The sequence below is a fragment of the Gallinula chloropus genome (assembly GCF_964237585.1).
Source record: "Gallinula chloropus genome assembly, chromosome: 14".
Taxonomy (NCBI): domain Eukaryota; kingdom Metazoa; phylum Chordata; class Aves; order Gruiformes; family Rallidae; genus Gallinula; species Gallinula chloropus.
This window is the reverse complement of record NC_140099.1, coordinates 8,890,206-8,912,682: the sequence shown is the minus strand read 5'-3', so window position 1 is coordinate 8,912,682 and position 22,477 is coordinate 8,890,206. Positions and strand designations below refer to the sequence as shown.

The following is a 22,477-nucleotide window of genomic DNA, read 5'->3' as shown; positions in this document are numbered from 1 at the left end:
TATCATTTCTCTGTGTGTTTCTCTGTGTGTCAGAGAAACACAAAATGAGGCATCATTCTTCTTGTTGATCTCCAACAACAGAAGCACAAGGGGGTCACTCTCACTGCACAGTGCTTTTCCTCACGCTCCAAATACTTTACAAGACGGTCAGTAACCTCCTCCTCCTCCTCCTAGAGCAGCTAAGTGGAAACATTTTGGGGAAGACTTAGGTGCCTTCTGTTTCTCAGACTGTTGAGGAAACAAAGGAAGTTTGAAATACGCTCTGTAGAACACTGTGACACTTTAATGAGCAAGGCAGAGTCCATACCTCAGTGTCTGATCCAATAAATTTAATGGATTGGGGGTTTCAGTGCCTTCCTCAGGTGCCTGGAAACCTGAACACAAGGCAGGATTAGGACAGGAAGTCTACTTGGCTCCTCCAGAAAGATCTCACTTTGGCAGTTCTCCACGAGGATGTCCATGTTTTGCTTTTTGCCTGGAGTTTCCTAAGAGAATGCTTTTAAAATAAACAAACAAGACTGAACTTCTTTCTGAACATCTTAAGGAATAAAAGAGAAAATCCAAATAACCTGAAAACAATAACTCAGCCAGATACTACTACAGCTTTTTTAAAAAAAACCAAAAAAAGTTGCTGCCTTGCTTGATGTTCTTTTGCATTTTTTCCTGAAGGACTCTCTTACACAGCCCACACTGGTGAACCCCAGAACTAAACTGGTGGAAAAACTGGCTGCTGCTATAGAAGGAGAGTTGATGCTTTCAGGGTTAACCACATAGCCAAAAAATATTTACTTTGTTTTTCTACTGTAATTTAATTTTTGAGAAAAACCTGCATTTGAGTTTTTCATGTAGTACTAACTTCAACCTCATCTTTCAGAGGAGGCAAATCCTTAGGATTGAACATTGAGTGTTTTTCACATAGCTTGAGTAAATGAAGTTTTAGTTCCACAGAATTTTTAATCAGATTGTATTTTTGTCATTTCTGGTGTCAAATGTAAGTTTAGGATTTTCCCTGCTATCATCTAAGTACAGGATAATTAAGTTTTTAAAACATAGCAGCTCAAAATGTAGACTAAAGGCTTTAAAGGGCAAAAACACTTTCTGTCTGTGCTACAACTTCATCTGTAAAACTCTAATGCAAACAACAAAAACAGGATATTAAAAAAACATACATGGAACTGACCCTTTAAGTAACAGCCATTATGACAAGAGTCTACTGAAGGGATTATGTGATGTCACAGCTTCTAAATTCTAACTGAGGTGTTTCACGGTTTTGGGGGGCAGGGGGAACAGCTGCCTCAGACCCAATAAAGATCAGTTTTTAGGCAGAGTGAATAAACAAAAGCCAAGTAATCAGCTTAAGTAAAACAATTGTTTCTAGCTAACAAGCTCAGCATCACAAATTACTTTCTCTGACAACCCTTCCAGTTAAATTTGACTTTCCTTTGAAATTTGCCACAAATGCAGAGGCAACTCACCTTGAAATATTTCTACTCACCCTCACCCTGCTGGATTGCCTAATGTTATTAATGCTTTGTGCATGCCCAAAGCTGCTCTCTCAGTTGCCCTAAAAGTTTTGTGGGGAAAAAAAGGAAAAAAAAAAGAAAAAAGGAAACCAGCAGTTCTGCTTTAGGTGAAGTTTGAACTCAGTGCAAAGAATTAAGTTCACTGTATTGCAAGCTAAGCACTGTAAGCAAACTTCCTTCCAGTCCACTTTAAATGATAAGCACACAGTGCTCACCCACATTTAATGTTAATCTTTAAGACTGAAGTGATTTGAAGTCACTTGCCAGAGCTCATGAAAACCAGGGTGCTGTAATGCTCATCAGGCAGCAATCTGTCCTCAGGATCCTATTTCACCATTGCATACAGGAGAGACAAATTGGGCACAGGAGGAGGGATTCCTTTTCCTTAAGAGGGACAACAAAACTGGCAGTTTTTGACCTGTGTTAAGCAAATTGAGAACAGAGTTATTCAATTATGACTATTCAGAGACAACTAAAATTTACTGAAAAAAGCAATATTCTCATCTGCTTTAGGGAACCATTTATTAGGGACAAGTAAATAATACTTGGGGGTAAAAAAGTTTGTTTTCCTAAGTTATGTCATTTGCCTCCAAAGATACTGTGGAAATGAAAAGCCAGGTAAGACTGATGTAGGGTCAAATCCCTCTGCTCTGCCTACAAGGATCACAAACACAAGCCTGTCTCTGGGGAGGGGTGCAAGTCCCCACTCTTTGGTCAGCAGCCATCACAAAAGAGCATTAGGTTTGCAGCGGTGGCTCCCTGAGCAGATACTGCACACAGCTGCAGTGTTATATTGTAAATATATTACATATTATATATCTAAGTGTGCACTTACTGCTTGAACTTCTTGAGATTTTGGTTAGCCAGAGGGCCTGTAACATTGAAATCTGGTCCAGCTTATTAGATCCAGGAAAGAAAGGCTGAAAACTCCAAGGTGAGAGATGGTATTAGCACTAGGGAAGACACAATTAAAGTAGTTTAAGTGGCATAGCTGCCACAGTTTAAAAAAAAAACTAATTTATGAGGAAGATGCATTTTAGGATGATTCATCTGAGAACAGTTTAATACCAACTGACATCTGAAAGACAAAGTGTGAGCAGCAAATTAACACAACTGCAAGTTTCAAGGGAAAGAGTGGTTTGGGTTATTAAACTGAAACCTGTAGTTTCCCCCCTCCTCACGGGTTTGGGGTAAAATATGTAAAGAGAAGATCCTTCCTAGTGAAAGGCAACAGACAGGGGATTGTCTTCTTCTCCTGAAGTGGCAGATCCCAGAGTGTTTTCCTCATTTGAAGACTGAGAGCAAACTGAGACTGCCTGCAGAGCCAAGCAGTCCCTTTTGTTGAGCACAGATGTAGAAACAGATAAATCCCACTCCTAGCACACAGGTTCTTCACAAGCAGCAGTACTGGAAAGATGGTAATTTAAACTTCCTTCCTCAGCTTGATCCTCAGTTAGTATGAAACTTGCAGAGAGTCCTTGAAAACATTGTTATCAGTAGAGCAAGCTGACTTAACAAGTTGGGTCTCCTAACGCTTCTTTCTTGCACATTTTGCCTTCTTTCATAGCAGCAGAACATTTCCTTGGGCTTGTAATTTCAGAAACATTTCAGCTGCACCACATGATTCTTGAAACCAGAACGCTCAGCCCTCTGGAGACAGAGGAAACTTCTTTTATCTGTTTGCAAATTCAATCAAATAGCTGGCTGCAGCCTTCTCAGGATGCCTTCATAAAGCTTGGAGAGGAGGGAGGAGAGAAGAGAGACCAGATTCATGCCGGGCAGCTCTATCAAGACAAGCAGTTGGGAGCAGCTTTGTGTCAACTACAAATGTGTGTTGTCTCTAAAACTGTAACACAGGGAAGAACAAGAGTGCAATCCACCAAAAACTGTAATCTGGGAACCATGACTTACAAGGAACAGGAGGAGGGAGACAATTTTTGTGATAAGCATGTCTGAGTAAGATTAAATAATTCTCACACACTGTGGTGTAAAGGCTGGCAGAAATGTGCACAGCAAAACACTGCAAGAGCCACTTAAAACGAAACAAACCTGTCCCTGACTTCTTTTAGCTTGGCAATGCTGTACCTTTTTTAATTCCTTAACTTCCAATGAACTCCTCAGCTCTCTCTGAACACACCTCTCAGGTCTCTGAAAATGTGCAGCCCTTGCAAAGGCTGAAATTTGTTACATTAAGGTAAATTTATGAGGAAACACCTTTAAGGTTTTTTGCCCTAAGAAAACTTCTAGTTTGGGGCGTGTAATTTTCTTGCCAAACTTCAAAGCCCACCTGATTCAAATTGAAATGGAAAAACGTGGCACTTTTAAAGCTTTTGGTCCCAATTTACTTTGCAAGAGAACTGCCACACTTGGGATTTTTCTGTTAACAGTTTTCTGACCGAAGTGGAACTGTTTCTACAAGCTAGCAGGCAAAGCATAAGGGTTGTCATTTAATGTGATGGGGATGGCAGCAGCTGCACTTGCCATGTGGAGGAGGAGGAAAGAAGCAAAGCAAATGTTATCACTCCTGGTTGCATATCAGAGACAGCAGTGTGGGAGGAGAATAAAGAACTGCTGCTGTTGCTAGGGCACAAAGATAGTGGAGAAATACTCGTGGTGGTTATTTTTTCTTGAAGACCAATGGCAATTTTTTTTTTTGAGTTGCAGTTTCATCATCATGGAAAAGCTTAAAGGGCTTTAATCCAGGTTCTCCTGAACTCTTCCTGCATCAGAATCTGACTTCAGAATACTCCAGGACATAAGGTCATGGCACAAGGGTCTTATAAATCAAAGTAGTAAATGAAAGGGAGCATCTGCTCTGGTCTCTTCTGCTTTTGGAGAATAGTAAGTAAAAAAGAAACTAAAATTTAACCATGGAGTACATGAACAAGATTGAGGGTCCTGAGAGATGCTCAGGCAGGAAATGAGCCACACTGTATTCAGAGATAAAGCAGAGAAAACATACTTTTATCAAACTCAAATATGAAACCAACAGGGGAAAAAAACCCCAACAAACCCCAACAAAACCACCAACTGTTCAAAAATGTCATTTTACTTGTAAATAATATTTGTGGGTACTACATTCTCTTGAACATCCCACCCCTTTCTTACTAACTTACTGAGAAGAGTGCCAGCCAGGCAGGATTACGGCCTCATGAACCCTGCAGACTAATCACAAAAGAAGCTTCCACAGAACCATGGAAACGAAGATCACGTTACCCACACCGCGTGCTCCTTATTTGAGTGATTTGCATGTGATTTCATTGATTGATAACATGCATGACCCTCCCCTGAACACTGTACCTTGTGATTCCACAGAGAACACAGCCAGCACTCTACATACTTTGTAAGGACAGAGGCCATTTGTAAATAAGCATTCAGGTGCTCAGGACCAGAGTGTGAAGATACATTCTGTGTGTGGCTGCTCAGAATAGATACCCCTCCAATATCTAACATCTCCTGACTTCATGGTATTCTGCTGCAAAAAGAAATACAGTATTCTGAAAAATGAGAAACACTGAAATATTCCAGAAAAGATACTCCTTAAATGTGTGAAGTAGTCATCATTAAAAAAATCACAGACTACATTAAGAATAAACTTTCAGAAATCCCAGGAGTAGTATTATAGCAGTAAAACTGCATTTAAATAGCAAGTAGCTCCAGGCTTGAAGATATCTGCATCCCATAAAATGTGCAAATACCATTCTGTACATCATTAACAAAAAGAGCTCAGAGTTAATTTAAAAGCATATGGACTGTTACTGAAGACTGGTAAATAGGACATCTGGAATATGTTATTTTCTGAGAGTTCTTGTGTTTAGCAGAGATACAATAGGTGGCTTTGGCTTCTAATTGTAGCAGCTGCTCCTGTACACTTCTAAGACTTAAAGGAAAAAAATGATCTCCAGAAAATAAAAATTCATAAACTGAATTTTGAGCTCTTTCTTTTCAGACATTAGCAAAATAACACTCCAAAACTGTCAGGACAAAAGATTTCAATGAAGAAATCTTCTGAAAGCTAATGCCTTCTGCTCTCTTTCACATGACTAACTTCCACCAAACACAGGAATTGGACACAGAAAGAGAGCTGCAGAACTGAACCCTATTGCTTGTTTCTAGGTTAATGCAGAAAGGAAAATACATATTAATAGAGGATAAAGAACAGGGTTTTAGATTAGGGTGAACATATGCAGGCTGTAATGCATCTAATTAATTTCAGGGTTTAGCCAGTAACAAACTTGCTTGTTCACTCCTCTAGGGCTCTGGTATAAGAAATAACTGTCTATATATTTTTTCAAATCTGTGCTTTTATTCATGAAGAATCATTACTTTCTCAGAGTAAAAAGAAAAATGCTGACATACTTCACCTTCAATTAAATATTCTCACATAAAATGAATTTTACCTTTATCAGTATGTTTCTTGGTTTCGCTTCCTGTACCTATATAAACACCCCAGGGAGACAAGTTCAGTAACCAGACAAACATCCAGTGCCTCCAGGTGTTTGTAAAAAGTATGTAAAGAAACTAACACTTTTTTCAAACTTACCATCAGCACAGGAAAACACTTGAATTTTGCTCCCATGGTGAGACAACAGCTACAGGCACAGGAATGGGGAAAGGACATGTCCCAGAATCCCAGAATGGGAGACCATCTAGTCCAACCCCCTGCTAAAGCAGGATCACCTAGAGCAAGCTGCACACAGGTGAGTTTTGGATATCTCTGGAGAAGGAGACTCCACAACCCCTCTGAGCAGCCTATCCCAGTGATCCATCACCTTCAGAGTAAAGCTTACCCTCATATTTTTCCAGTAAGGGGAAGCCAGGCCACCAGATTTTGCTCTCACCAGGTGTCTGAAGGGCTGCAGGGCCACCTGCTTCCAGGAGGGCTTCCTACAGCAGGCACTGGAGCTCCTTGCTTGCTGCCTTCCAGGGCTCTGCTATAGGCAAAGATGTGTCTGGGCAGTGGCCTTTTCTCCCTGCAGCAGCCTGCTGCCCCAGATGGTTGTACCTCTCTGCTTAGATGCTACCCTGAATAAATGTATGATATGTTTGCTGTGAAGTGTTGCTGACACAGGTTCTCTACCTGTGTATGCAATCAAGAGATTTGCATAACTGGTACGTGTAGTTCTCAATTATTTTTTTTCCAGGTAATGGCTTTCTCCCACCTAGAATTAAATTTCAAGTTGTACAAGTCCTTTTCAGCCAACAACTGAATACAGAAAGCACACTCTTCAGCTCCCACTAAAGCACAGATACTACCTTTTTCAATTACGCTCTTTCTGTCATTTATAGCTAACTTTGTAATCCATTTTCCACTCAACTTCAAACATAATTTAGATTTCAGTGTGCACCAGAATAGCTCAGCTAACATCTGTCAGCTCAATAGTCCATAACCTGCCTTAGCTTTTACTGCATGTTTTTCTTGCAGCATGTTTCCCCAATTTCTGAAAGAATTACAATATTTCACTTCTAAACATCCAATTTCCTCCCTAAACAAAGTAACTGTCCTTAAGGTTCAAGATTCATATCAATCACCTCAAATGACTGCTATGCTTAAATGACTGTGCTTCACATTGGATTTGCAAATTAAAGGTTAACCCATGTAGTTTAGCTTGCTATTGCTGCTGCACAATAACGAGTTATAAAATTCATCTATTTTTCAGAGCCATTCTGTAACTACTCAGCTTTTTTCTTTTCTAGGCTCTAAAGGCCTTTTAATCTTGCTGTAATGCCTTTATGTAACACTGCAATGTCATCAACGGAGGCAGAAACGATCACAGTTTTGAAAAACAAAGCAGGTACTGATCTGCCTGATGACAGTAGTATGAGTAATTGGCTGGGGAGGAGGAGGGAGATTATCAGGACACTAACTCATTGAGGCTGCAAGTCCCAGCAGCCAGCAGGACTTGTGTTCCTCACTGATTACAGTACTCCTCCAATCAGCCACATAATCCACTGAGCAGGATTAGGTAACAAAGCACTTGAAACAGAGTAGGGTTTACATCAGGACTTGTAGTATTATTACCCCAGCACAGATAAATGGTGCCTTCAACATGAGGATCTTTGTCCTTTGTAGTAGGAAAGCTTTACAAAATGCAGCTATTCACACCGACCCAGGTTACTATGAGTATTTAAGAAATCAGGCCTTCATAAAAAGAAGTCACCCTCAACAATTTTTTTCATTACAGGTCACTAGTGAAATCTGGAACAGATGCTCTTCCACTTCCAGATTTATCATGAGAGAAGCCTGATGGGGAAGTAGCAGAGGCTACAGCTGTCACTTGAGGCGCCTTCCGCACCTCTGGCTGAGCCACAGTCTTCCATCGCTTTATCTGACCAAACTGCTCTTGATTAAAACAAGGCAAGACTGGTTTTCAGTTATTAAATGATTTGTGATACCACTGTAAATTAACAGGAAGAGTATTATGACTTTGTGGAAAGACAAACAGCATTGTCTGGATTGAAATAACACAAATCTGTCAGCTTGTTAAGGAGAAAAACCTAAAGGATGGACTTTCCACATCAGGAGCATTACAGTGAGCCCCTAATCAGAGTGTCTCCATAAACGTTGTTAAATTAGGGATTCATTTTCAGTCAACCCCCACTGCAGGCTTTCATTACACAATTTGGTACAAACCATGCTTGCCTCTATGTTTTTCTAATTTAAATCTTTTTAAAAGTTGTTCTGCACCTATAGTGAACTCCATTTAGTAACACTCAGAGCAGTCAGAAAGAAACGAGCATTTGCATGACTGTACCCTGCAGAAATTTACAGGAGACTACAAATCACTCTGAGAACTGTTTTGTGACAGAGCATCCCTCATGAACACAATTTAATTGTTCTAAGAATTAGTAATGCACTCCTTCAAACCACAATGCTGGAAATTCAGGAGGAGATGCTTCTACCTGCCACTGTTACCAAGACATCCTCAGTCAGTGAGTGTTCTGCCTCAGAATTAAGATCAATTTTCCAATTTAATTACATACTTGGAATTTTTGCCCTATTTATTGTTTGAAATGACTGCCACCTTACATTTCTTGACTGCAACAAGCCACAAATAAGAGCTGTTTGGGGGAGAACACAAATAGAGGAAATTGTGATGTTGACATGTCTACTTTGAAACTCACAAATTAATTTCTGAAAAATGCAAACCACTTGGTACAAATGAAATACTTAAACACTCCTAAATAGTAAAATAATTAAAATATATATATATAATAATCTCCATAGGACTCTGTTGTTAATTCACATTTTATTCTGTGATTCAATAAGCTCCACCCCGTGTGCCACCACCTTGTACAAGGTGAAAAAAACAACATTGTGTCCTGGGAAACACAGTCCAAGCACAAACCCCAGGCCATAAAGAAGAACCAGCAATTTACAGAGGTTCAAGTAGGCACTTATTAATGTTTAGATAAGCTCTAACAGCAGCATTTCAGATTACAACCGAACACAGATTTCATTTTGAATTGATTTACCATGCCATAAAAAAGGAGGGTTTTAAAACTAAGTGGCAGAAAAACAATCTTCTTATGGGGAACTTGCATTTGATAAAAATGTATTAAAAAAAAAAAAGCAGAACATACTGAAACTATTAGACTAATTTCCATCTGTATAGAATGCCTAATATAGCCAGCTTTTTCACATGAAAAGAATGAGAGAAACGCTGAGAAATGTAACCAAAGGAAAGCAAATACTCTGAGGTTTAAAAAAAAAAAAGGTAGTTAAAACCCAAACCTGAGCATTCTGACTTTTTGTAACTGTAATAGGGTATCTTTCCTGGAAGAAGGACTCTGCAATTTATAAATTTATCCTGGAAAAATAAAATATTTTATTAAACCCAGGAAGAAACACCCATGTCTGCTTAAGTTACCAGCAAACAAATGTATTTTAACCTCAAGTTCTTATCTAGGTCAGGAACAGGGGTACTCCTTTTGTTAGAAATACGAATACTCAGGTGTCACTAACATAATGTTTGGGAGGGAGTCTTTTATCCACTCAATTACACTGAATAACAGTTGCATATTCAGTTTTTTAAACAAATTTTTAATTATTAAGAAACCCCAACATCCTCCATTAATATTGAACTGTAAGCAAATGCCTCTCCATTTGCTGCATCCAATTCCCTTGGTGTCTATATGAGATCTGGCTTTAAATCAGCTTTTGTTTTAAACTTTTTTGTAGGAACTCTTCTTTAACCTTTATTGCCTCCCATCTGCTTTGACAAACGGCTCCAGAACTTTTAAATATAAGAGGTTTCAGGGAACAATGTTATTTTATAAAGAAAACTTGGTAAAAGGCATTTTTACAAGATATAAAAAACTGCAAATCATTACTCACTGGTTCAGTAGTTTTTGAAACAAAAGGGAATCATTTTCTTTTTCTATCATTACAGCCCTGACCTAACAAAGAACCTATTTAAGTTGTACTTTTTGTTACATAAGGCAATTATTTTGTCTTTTGCAGTCAAGGTTGTTTCCCTGTTCTCACATAAAGTTTGTCTGTAGAAATAGATGGCCATTGACCTGACTCACTAGAAATCTGTGTGCAGCCATGCCTTAAACAATTGGGCACACTGCACTGGAAAGAAACAGTAAAGCAGTATGGCACAAGATTTCCCTATGAATACCTAATGGTGAACAACCAAGTGAAAAATAATTAATTCAACTTTGGAAGGGTTTGTGTATTTCTTAAGCATATGCTACATACCTTTTATCAGCTCATAAATATTCATGTCCATAAGTTCACATATCCGTGAAAGGGAGCCAGCTTTTTTATCACTGAAGAAACAAATAAGGAGACTTTAAGCTAGAAATGTCGATCTCTACGCAGCGCAGAAAAACCCACCGCATTTAGTTTCACCAGTATCAGAAAGGATATTTTCATTTTCAATTGATAATTTCTCATAGACCTTTATCAACTTAGGGATCTGAGATATCATAGGTTTAGTTTACACTATTAAAAGTGTTTATTGCAAAAGGTAACTGATTTACTTGGTTAAGTTACTTGAAGTTACGTTGCTTGTTTTCTGGCAATATCACACCCTTCAGTGTCAAGAAATTTCCATTAAATTAACTGATAAAATCTCACAATAAAAGATAGGAAAGCCATTGCACCACATGTGAAAGTACTTCCTAGCTAGGTTGTTGAGGGCTTTCTAGTGAGCAACGGACATGTGAGCAATCCAGCCTTTGTTGAAGACGCCTGGGCCGCGAATTAAGGGCAAGCCAAGGACGCTGACTGGGGAAGCGAGCAGTGAAGTAAACAACCCCTGGAAATCGAAGGGGGAAGTAGAGGGAGAAGAACTGTAATGGTGGTGTGCGTGCTGTCAGGCGTGTAGCTGATCACTGAATGCATTAAGGCGCCTGCTTTTAATCATTTGACCAATAGCAAGAGTTATCTGGGCGTGTGTATAGGGCAAAAGGCTATATAAGCAGGGCAACAGATTGAATAAACAGCATTCACCTGATCATATTGATCCCTGTGTGTCTGTCCTGAGATGATCTCCCGTAACTGGCGCCTGAACAGGGACCCTCAGATTTGCTGCTGAAGCTGCCACCAACAGCTTAATAGATGCAAGATGAAGAGGGTGGAAAGCCAACCGCAAGTGTTGCTGCCCCGGCGACTACGCTCTGCAGTGCCCAGCGGACGGACTGAAGGTGCACCTCGGACTCCGGGTCCGCGAAGGAACCTCACTGAAAGACAAGTGAGCAGTCAGGGAGGAGATGGGGTCTACGCTTACCAAAGAAGAGGAGGCAGTAGTTAAGCTCCTCCAACATATGCTCTCTGTGAGAGGAATTAATTATGAGTCACAAACACTGGAAGGCTTGCTGCAAGGGGCACAGGACAGAGACTTGATCCCTGAGGTTGGTACAGTGTTTGAGCTGCCCACCTGGGAGGCCATAGGTATAAGCCTGTGGGACGCAGTTAGCAGTGGCGGTAAAGACAGGAAGGAGGCCAGCAAACACCCTACCTTATGGAAACTGATAAGAGAAACCTTGCGCTCAATAGAAATGGAGTGGGTAGCAGCTGCTTCTGCCTTTGCTGCTCCGACACCTATCATGGGAGAAAAGGGTGCAGTTGCAGCCGCCTCTTCCACGTCATCTTTTAACCCCTTTACTCAGAATGTTGCCATACCAGGTCCTCGGGGCCCTGCTACGCCTCCACCGCCGCCTTCACCAGGCCATTCTCCTGAGATTCCCACCACTACAGCTCCTGCTGCTGGTGCTTCCGGAAGGACGCAGCAGGCGGGTGGGGAGAGGACTGAGACCATGGCAGAAGTGGAGCCATGTAAAAATCAAGAAGAGGGTGGCCTGTCTTGTAGACCAAGACAGAGGCTGTACCCACCACTGCCTGAATCCCCCACTGAAGGAACAGTGACCCCTGCTGGGGAGAGGCCATCACCAGGAGCGGTGGAAGACTTGCTGAAGGAGGTCTTAAAAACTCTATAACCCCGACCTGCCAAATCAGGACTTGGCAACGAAACCGCCCCCCGACTCACCACCTCTACCACCACTTTACCCAGCAACTCAATCAGTTTTATCCGCCAACATCGGGAGGGCCGGCGTTTCCCACTCCCATGCAGCTTCCACTGGTGCACCCTATGCCACCGCCTGCCCAGGAACCCAACGATTTTTCCCAAAGATGGAAGGGAATTATAAAGGACAACATTGTTGAAGGGTCCTTTATTCCACAAGCCCTTCTGGTCGTGGTTAACCCGGGGGGAGAGGGATATAGATGGGAAGCCTTTGACTGGAAAATATTGAAAAGGGTGCGGGCCGCCATAGCCCAGTATGAGTTACAATCACAACTTACACAGCAAATTAGTTGTTATATTTTCACTGCTGACCTATTGATTCCAATTGATAACTCTCAGGTAGTGAATGTATTACTTACACTGTCACAACTACTTATGTTCCAGCAAGCTTGGCAGCGACTCTGCGATGCACACCAGGCCAAGCCGCGTCAGCAGAATGACCCCTTTGTATGGGGTCCAAACACAAATGTTAATGGGAACTGGCCCATTTGCCAACGCTCGGATACAGTCACAATTTACAGTAGAGGTGTTACAGTTATCCCAACAATTAGTGTTACAGGCCGTACTCACGATCCATGACAGGAAAATCTTATGGGTTTACACACATTAAACAAGGGCCCAACCAGAGTTATGCGCAGTTCGTTGATAAGCTGTATTCGGCCATTGGTAACCATCCCGACCTTAATGACAGCATGAAACAACAAATGTGTAAGCTGAAGTTGTGGACCTGCTTGACTTGGCTGAGCGTACTGCACAAATGAACAAACTGGCATATGTTGCTGCTGCCATCCAGGGGGGCCTTACCCCTTTGTTAAAACAGAGGGGGAGGAAGGGATAAAAGAGACAAAAAGTGCTTTAATTGTGGAAAATCAGGACACTTTAAATCTCAATGTAAGGCCCCAAAACAAAGTGGTGTGTTCCCTGTGGAAGGACAGTCACTATACCGTGGAGTGCAGAAATAAGGGAAATGGGAACCAAGCAGGAAACCCTCTCACACAATGAAACAAATTCAGGGGGCATGGGCGGCATCCCAACAGGGGGGTGGCCTCGATGGCATACCCTCCGCCACAGCTGGAAGTGCAGGAGTGGATGTGGAAACAACAGTAGATGCTCCCTTACAAGATACAGGAGTACACTTGCTACAGAGCAATGCTCAAGGCTCATTAGGGCATGGCCTCAGCACCTTATTGTTAGGAAGGTCATTAACCTCCAGACAAGGGTATCTTTGTCTTGCCCAGAATTATTGATGCCAATTATAATGGAATAATCAAAATAATGGCCTTGGAGCCAATAAACAAAAATTTTCCAAAATTTCTAATTTATCATTATGTGGATGATATACTGATTGCTGGAGAGCAATTACAAAAAGATGTCATGTTAAATGTGTTAATAAATGAATTGGGGAAGCAGAGTCTTCAAATAGCCCGGGAAAAAATTCAACAACAATCACCATGGAGATACTTGGGCTGGATAATAACAGGTACCAATATTAGACTGCAAAAAATTGAGATAAGGTCAAATATTAAAACACTTAATGATGTCCAGAAACTGGTCATTCAATGGGTCAGAACCATTATATTGGTCCCTGTGTGTTCGTCCTGAGGTGATCTCCTGCACTAGGTCACCAGTGGTGTTCTACTGCATGGAAACAAGTATCTGACTGGAATCTGTGTTTTGCTGACAACAGCGGTTTTAAGTACTATCACGATATGATATTACATCTGACACTTTATTTTTCATTTCACTGCCCTGCAGAGGCAGACATCTTTAGGTCTTCAGTTTTCCTTACAAGACAATTGCATTAAAACAAATCCCTGCCACAACGTTCCATTAACCCAGACAGCAAAAGGTTGAAGGTACAATCTGCAATTCACTTTACAGGCAGACTGTGGAATAGCTAGGCAAGCAGGCTGGCCATCTGGATTACACTTCGTTACCAGCACAGCAGCTGAAGCTGAGAATTCCAGAAAGCTAAGCTGCTGACACGATTACCGGCTTTCCATGTATTTGGAGAAAACAGGCCTGTCAATAACAGTATAGTACTGGAGCCTTGAGCACAGAAATAAGACAGCCTGAAGAGCAAGGAAAAATATTTTAGAGCAGTCAACAAGTTTTCTGTCACGTATTTGAATAATGAAGTGTATGTCTGCTGCTGTAATGCACAGTAACGGAATAAATGCTGTCACAAAACCTGATCTCTTTAGGGAGACAGGATGTGTCCCCAGAAGACACTTAAGTGCCTAATGAGGCTAAGGAACCCAGCTTCATCACTCTTTCCAAGTTCACAGCTCACCCGCTGCCTCATTCAGAGATCTAAACTTCCGTTATTTGCAAAGGGATCTATGTCAAGTTGCCTATGAAATGAAACTACCAAGTAGTTTACTTGGATCCCTAGTTCAAACTGGCAAGTGAAACCAAGATCCTTGAGGTACCAGAGCCTGCCTATTCCCACAGATAAACTCTGAGGGTGCAATACCAAAATGCTGTCTCCAGCAGACCTGATGCAGTGCAGTTAAAGCACTCAGTGGATACACGACATGGGTTGAAATCAACAGCCAGTATTGCATGTTACGATATTAAGCTATGATTTATTACGATTTAGCTATGATTAAAATATATCTTCTCTGTAAATTTAATACTCATATTGGAGTATTTTTGGACTGCTGCAAGAGAGCCAGAAAAAAAAGTGAGAGCTACATCAGATTTTCTTAACAAAATAGGCATGAAGACTTCAGAATTTGACAGATTTGTTGTTTTTTTCTTTCTGTAGGGAAAAAAAAAGCTGGTTAAGTGCCTACAGATTGCCTCTAGACTCAAAATTGTTCATGTAATAGAATAAGGAAGAAAGAAATGAATGTACCATACTTACAAAGCAATTTCATGTAACACAAGGGTATCAAGATGTGGACTCAGCCTCCTTAGCACTTGTATGTTTCTCAGATTAAATTTAAAAAAAAAAGAGGAAAACTGACTTGCAATCAGGGACTGGATTATAATTGTCTTTCTTCCCTGTCAGGAGACTGTAGAATCTACTCCACTTTAGTCTGTAATTGAACTTTCAAACACAGGACCTGATAAATTTTTGTCTGCTTTGTTCTGTTATAGAACAAATGAGTAATCAGGGGAATGGATTTATTCCTTCTTGCAGTCTGGAGTAGATGGACTCACCCAAACAAGATAAGTTGCAATGTATTGTGCTCCAGACATCAGTTACCATGACAAGGAGCTATCTGGGAGGAATTCTGTGTTGCAAAATAGCATGTATGTACTATTAATTCTGTGCTGGTGTAGCATCATACCTTGCAACTAGTGCTCAGCACGATGCCAGAAGTGACAATCTAGCCTTGACAAATATAACATTGAAAATTAAGTTTTAACTAACCTCTTAGATGAAAAATAGACACTATTCAACTATTGTTCAATTATTATGCTTCCCTCAGAGACTTCAAATAAACAACAAAACTATATGCTATAGAAACTCTGGGGAGGAAGCAGGAAATAAAGAGCTTTGCACACTATTTAACGGATCAGAACAGGACACATACGCCTTTTCACAGTCAGACTTAAAGCTAAACACTTCCCAACTTGAAACTAGGGGAAATACCTTGTACAGGCAGGTTCTGTTTAAAACAGCTGTTGCTAAAAGAGTTCATTTCATCAAAAGAATTCATCTGTCAATTTATCAAAGGGTTAGAGGCCTAAAAGATATTTTAAACATCCTACATGATAAAAAAGTCTGTTTGTTATGCTCTATTGTTACGCCCTACCACTGATTTGTATAACGTCTGACCTTGATATAATTAAACAGTTAGGTTAAATACTCCTTTCATCATAAAATGGACAACAGGATCAGTTGTAGGTAATATATAAATGGACCAACAGTTCTCTAACAACCCAACAGAGAATCAGAAGCCACATTAAGATATTTGAGTGGGTTTATTTTTAAATTTACAGTCTTTGAAGCACTGAGTTACACTGTGAAATCTCACCTAAGAGCAAAATGTCCCATTTTACTTAGTATGAACAAATGTGTCACTGATGTGTCACCGATTCCACCAAGAACTTAATGTATTTAACGGAGAATACAAAGTCAGTGACCCCAAAGGCACTGCTTGACACATATACTTGGAAGAGAACACTAAGTCTATGTCTACTTCCATGCATCCCTCTCCTCTATTTTCCTAACTGATAAAAAGCACCCATGTTGTGACCACATAGCATCTTGCTGATGGATGTAACTAAATATAAAAGCATATATGAAGTAGAACTAATGCTGTATATGGAGTAAGGATAAATACAGTGCTTTTAACTTGCATTAGAACAACACTTAAAATAAGACTGAAAAAAGTATTGTTCAGAGGGAGGACTGACACATTTCTTCCTCCTATTATTATTTACAGCAAGAAGAAAAACAACACAAGTATATTCAGTGCATTTGGAAAGGCAGAAATAAACTATTTAGTCTTCATTCTTTTTGTTTCACCCGTGACCCAGTGGCCAGGCAGCCCTGAGTACAGTGGATGACCTCAGCTAGAGTAACTCAAGGAAACAGCCCCAATGCCAAATGGGAAAGCCCTGCATAATCAGCTGCAGTTCCCTTTCTGTACTACACACAAACCTTTCTAATACAGGTTCACATGCATAGTACTTTCCAACCCTAACACTCAGGGTCTTCAGAATGCCAGGAAATGTTCCCTCTCCTATCTTACCAGCTGGTTTGTATTCTAAAAAAGAAAGAAAAAAAAAAAAAGATATTGTTTCAGTATGTTTAAAATAGAAATTGTAATGAAGACTGCATATCAAGCCATACTTGATTAATTGTTAAAGTGTGACTAAAGGAAAATGTTTAAATAAAAGTGGTTCTTGTTAATGCAGAAGATACACATAAATGTCTTTGGCAATAAAGTACTACCTTCTTGTTCAGAGAGATGATGCCTCTGCACACAGCACATAACTTTTTTTCTGCTGCAGCACAAGATCAACCCATACTGGAATGTATTCTTTGCTTCTTTTCATCAGGACAAAGTAAACCCAACCAAGACCACAACCCCCTGTATTTACATGTACTGTAAACATAAAATTATCTTGAAAAGAAAGTGTGTCTTGTCATTGTTCAAGCATGGGGATTTGGTTGTTTTGGTGGATTGCTTTATTTGGGATTTTTATTTGGGTTGAGTGGGTTTTGTTTGGGTTTGGTTTTTTGGTTGTGGGGTTTTTTTTGAGTTTTGGGGTTTTTAAGCAAAGCAGCTGCTGATTTAGAAGCTTTATTCCCATATTAAATTCAGGTATTAGTTTTGCACTAGGCCAAAAATAATGCTTGGCTTTAATAATGAAATTAAATAATGCACCAAACAAAAGGATGTGAAAATCAGTCAATTCTAGTTCTGCAGAATTTTAGGTGATGAAGTAGATAACATAAGGGTTATGAAGAAAGTTTTATTTATATTAATTTCTGAATATTTTAATTTACTTCAAAACTGACATTTCTTTTCTTTCTTTTCCTCCTTTATTCTCCCTCAGCTTTGTGATTAACTGTTCCTTACTAATCCCACTGCCTGGTTCCCCTCACCCACTTTGTCCTCCTGTTTCCCTTTATTTTTAGCATCTACAGATTCTATCCTTGATAATTCTCCCAGTAATTTCATCTGAGCAAAACCCAGTTCTGGTTAGATCTATGCTGCTGTTGCTTTTGACGTATTCTTATTATTTTAGAAAGATTGAAACCCAGTCATTTTGAGGGAGGCAGAGCAGGAAACCTCTTTTATCATATTCAACTCTTTATGGGAGTCAGAATAACTGTCGGAGCCTTAAGCCATGTTGATAGCAGTAAATTCAATGAATTTTGTTACTGTGACAACAGTCCCTGGCATGGATTTGGCTTGTGACAACCACCACTCTCCTAGGCACCTTCCCAGCCTGATGTGAGGACTCCTTCTAGGGTCATTTCTCAAGCAGTTTCTGTCCTACTGCCTTGTTTTGGAAGATAAGAGAATTTACTAGCATAGACGTGGGGTCGTTCCATGCCAGTTGCTTTTTGTATCCAAGAAGATTTCCAGATATGTTTAATTTACAAGTATAAATACAGCCTCACAGTGGAGAAAGCCTGCCAAAAAATTTTGCGGAGGGAAAAGTTACTTAGGCAGAGACATTCTAATGCTGCCTTCCAACTGGCAATCAATTTGTGTTCTCTTAATCTCTTTTCTCCTCCCAAACTACTTTCACACTTACTCCTGTTTTAAAAAAAAAAAAAAAGTCTTTTCATTCCATGTGATCCAAATGCTTGTATTTTTTACTAGCAAAAACCTTCCCCTTGCAGATCCCTCTTTCTCCAATACAGTAGCAGCACTTCTGTGACAACTGCCAGTCACTCTTCTCACTTCTAGCAGCTGCTGCTTAGGTTTTCTGATCATTACCCATCATACTGGATCATGAACTAAATGATTAGGCCATCTACATTTGAATAGGGAAAAGCAGAGTAATTTAAAATCAGTGACACCATCTACTGCACTCTACACCATTTACATACAGAACTAATTTAAAAGCAAAAACGGAATTTGAAAATCATTATAGGTAAAAGAGGCAATCCCTAATAGGAGCCCAAAATAGGGGAAAGCCCATGAGATGGATTCATGTGGCTGTTATTTGGGAACTGGCCAGTTAGTGCTTGAAGCAAGGTGATGCCCAGGCTCGGGCATTCACTGAACGAGCAACGTGCATTGTCAGCAGAAGTCACACTGCACCCTGCTCTTTACCTCCGCTTTATGGTTTCATTTTTTTATCTAAATAGCTATATATAAGATGGACATTATAAATTCAGAATACTTAAATCCCACTCTTACAGAATTCCAATGAAAAAGTATGAAGAATTCTTTTTTTAGCAACTGATCCTCTGCAATTAGCCTGCCACACACTGGCTACGTTACATGTTCATACAGTGTGAGAGCCAGTCCCTGTGCCAAAATATGCCCAAGGCAGGTGAAAGGAAGGAAGGAGAGGGAGGAGAGGGAAGAGAGGGGGGACTATTTGTTGACCTACTCTTGGATTCTAATATATAGCAATCCCATATTTTTTCTTTTCTTAAATGAAAGTAATTGAATCTCTGACATTAAAAAAGTTTCAAAGCATATGATCTGAAAACAAGGTATTTATGAGTATTTATGGTACACCAGCCATAGCTGTTAACAGACCAAAGTATTTAGGCAGAGAAACACAGGGAAAGCATTACTGTACACATTTATTGAAAATATTTGTAGATATATAAAGGAGTCAGTGTATGTTTATATTTTTTGCTGTTTATACTTTCTTCTATGCATGTATTTTTTTTTTTCTACAAGAGAAGTCCAGGTAACAGTGGAGGGGTCAAAATAGTTTATTTTTAATTTTAAACTGAAGACTTCTAATCGTGTAAGAATTAATTCTTTATACACTCTAAAACATTCTTACAACACTAAAGATATTTTTTAATGTAAGGATGTAAGGTTTGTTAGTTTTTTTACAATAGGATGGTATATATAGAAAATAACCCCCCCACACACATAACATACAACTGATGCTTTAATCTGGCACTTAAGAGAGAGCCATCCAGTGAAGAGAGTGACAGCAAAGACCTAAATAATTTCAACTGATTGGATAAAGTGCATATAATCAACACACAAACGCTCAACAGAACAGGCCATTCTGAAGATGGGAGCTTTTCTGCTAGGGAGAAAGTGACAACAATCTTGCAACTAGTTGGTTATTGTTATGAGAAGCTGAAGGGAACTTGAACATTATAAGAATAATAACATAAAAGTTTATATAGAATAAGAAGTAAAATTTAGGCTCAAATGAGCTAACAATTTAATACAAATTTTGAAATCATGTGCACAAGCCAAGATTTCTGGAGATTCTTAGAAATCCACTTCAGCACCACATAACTGGTCCTTTGAAAAGGACTAAGTGGCAAAAAAACCCCAACAAAACCACAGACTTCAACCACACACTGGTAGAGAAGAGTCAGGTCACAGCATCTCAGTTTTACATTATGAAACTACAGCTACAAAATGAAACTAATTACCTGTTGGTTTACCCAAATTTGTAGTAAAATAAAAGCTCAAAGGTGAAGAATGACAGAAATGTTAAAAATATTATCAGCATTTTAAGACTGAAAGCTTTGGGGGGTTAAATGAAGCAGTGTTTTAATTACACTTGCATATAACATTAAAGAAGACCTAATCAGTGGTTAGGAATTCTTTCATGCCATCTCCAACAAGCCAAAAATTACCTTCTCTCTTCCTTCCCTCCCCTCAGTTTCAGCACACACGGATGTTCAGGCTTATAATGGTTAGTGGAAAGGCAGGTAAAGGTTAGGAAGAATACCTTGCAGCAATCAGAACTAATCTAACACCAAAAAAGTGGTCATGAAAATGGCAGAGAGGTAGTCGTTCAACAGAAGAACAGTTTGATGTGCAACAGGCTACAGGACCCAGCAAATTAAGAACAGCGTAAATTAAAATCATGGGCAAGTGATGGAATTCAAATACTATGCCAGTATTGCTATATCTACAGAGCACCAAAAAAAATATTAATCATCATTTGCAATTAAAGAATGCAATGCAAAATGACAGAAAAAGATAGCACTATGATAGTCAAAACAAGATATTACAGAAACCTAAAGCAGATACTTCGTTGTAAAGATGCTGAAATGCTGACGAAGAAAAAGCCACATTTAAATATGATATTGATGCACATGGGAAGAGAGAAATAAACAAAAACCATGAAGAAAGCAACGAGCAGTTCTGCTCCAGTCACAGTCACAAGGCCATGGCACATAATCACTGCATTCATAAGCTTGTCACACGTGTAGGATGCAACATGGGATGATCTGAAGAGGGATGCTAAGTAATGGAAGGGAAGGCTTGCAGAACAACGCATGAGAACACTCAGCAGTTTCTGAGAAAGTACTTAGAGAGACCAGGAGACAGACAGGCTGCAGCTTCACAGGGGTGGGAGAAAGATTTATTAGCCCCCCGGAGGACTGGCATGCAGAGCCCAGCGCTTACAGGCGCTATGTCGGCAGCGAGATCTAGGAGGTGGCAACAGGCCGCAGTGACGGCGGTTTCCAGGGAATGAAAAAGCACCTACGGCCGCCTCAGCCCGGGTGGTCCCCGCGCGGCCCGGGACCCCGGTCTGCTCGGGCCAGGGTCGGCGGTGACGGCCGGCCTCCTCAGAGGCGCCCGGGCCTACGCCACCTCTGAGGAAGGGCGCTCTGCCCCCGTCCTCCACACCGAGCAGGGCCCGCTGCTTTCCCCCGCACCCCCTTACTGTTCATACTGCGCTCGCCTGCAGGTCTTGGGGTGAGCGGCCCGGCCCCCTCCCGACCGCCGAGCGCCTCCCGGCCCAGCCCTCAGCACGCCATGTTGTATCCCCGTCACCCCGGCAACCGCGCAGGCTCCAACTCCCCGCCCCAGCCCCCGCCCCCTCGGCGTCACGTCCCCTCCCCCTGTCTCCACCCTCCAGAGCGCGCAGGCGCAGTCCGGCCAGCGGGCAGGCAGGTGGCGCACGCGCAGTGAGTACCAGGCGGGGCAGCCGCCTCCATTGCCCCCGCCTCTACTTACCGAGCATGCGCAATGCTCTTGTTCCACACCGGGCGCGTGGAGCGCGCGAGCCGGTGTCCGTTACCCGGTCGGGCTGCCCTTTCCGGCCATGGAGCGTCCTGCTCTCTGAGGCCCATCGGCCTGCCCGCCCCGTTTGTGTGGAACGGTGCTTCTCCGCGCACCTCTCCGTCTTGGGACGGTGGCGTCGAGCCTGACGCCGGTAAGGGGTTATCCTGGGCAGCCCTCGGTCCGACCCGCTGAGCGCTCCGCGAGCGCGGCGGCGCCGGTGGCCCGGGCTTGTGTCAGCCGCTGGCGCACGCGGCCGGTGCGGGGCTCGGCCTCGAGAGTGCTCCGAGGGGCTCGTGTATCCTCGGTGATGGCCTGATCCCTAGCGGCGGGCGTGTGCGCTGCAGGCCCGCGCTGAGGCGGGCTTTGCTTCCGGCGCGGTGAGGTGAGTGCGGCCGCTCGTCTCCGGTTCCCGGCTCGCCCGAGGAGCAAAGGGAGAGACGAGGATCCGGATGATGGCCTTGCCTGTGCTAGTGATGTTCCCCTCGCTGAACGACAGCGAGCCGGCCTCACAAAAAGCTGTTGTTTTGGAGAGGTGTCCCCGCGCCCCCGTTGCGATGTTTGCCTCGCGTTCGGCGGGCATAACGTGTTTTGATGGAGGCTGAGAAGACAAGTGTTCTTTCAAATAACCCGCGTGTAGTAAAAGCCAAATACTGGTAAAGGCGAACCGTTGGTCCCTGCAAACAAAGACCCTAACAGCCAAAGAGTTTCAAATGTCCAAAAGAAAAGCTTTGTTTAATTAAATGAAAGTAAGATAATATCCTAGAGCACCTGGTGC

General features: G+C 41.5%; 1 protein-coding gene across 1 annotated transcript; it reads right to left on the bottom strand.

Annotated features, from left to right (window-relative positions):
• Nucleotides 1–147: 147 nt before the first annotated feature.
• On the bottom strand, nucleotides 148–21,661 carry MOK (MOK protein kinase; the record flags this gene model as incomplete). Its single annotated transcript, XM_084270707.1, has 5 exons — nucleotides 148–280; nucleotides 6,604–6,685; nucleotides 10,231–10,301; nucleotides 16,677–16,782; nucleotides 21,655–21,661. 5 exons carry the CDS (start codon nucleotides 21,659–21,661, stop codon nucleotides 148–150), a joined length of 399 nt encoding a protein of 132 aa, XP_084126833.1.
• Between the last annotated feature and the right edge of the window lie 816 nt (nucleotides 21,662–22,477).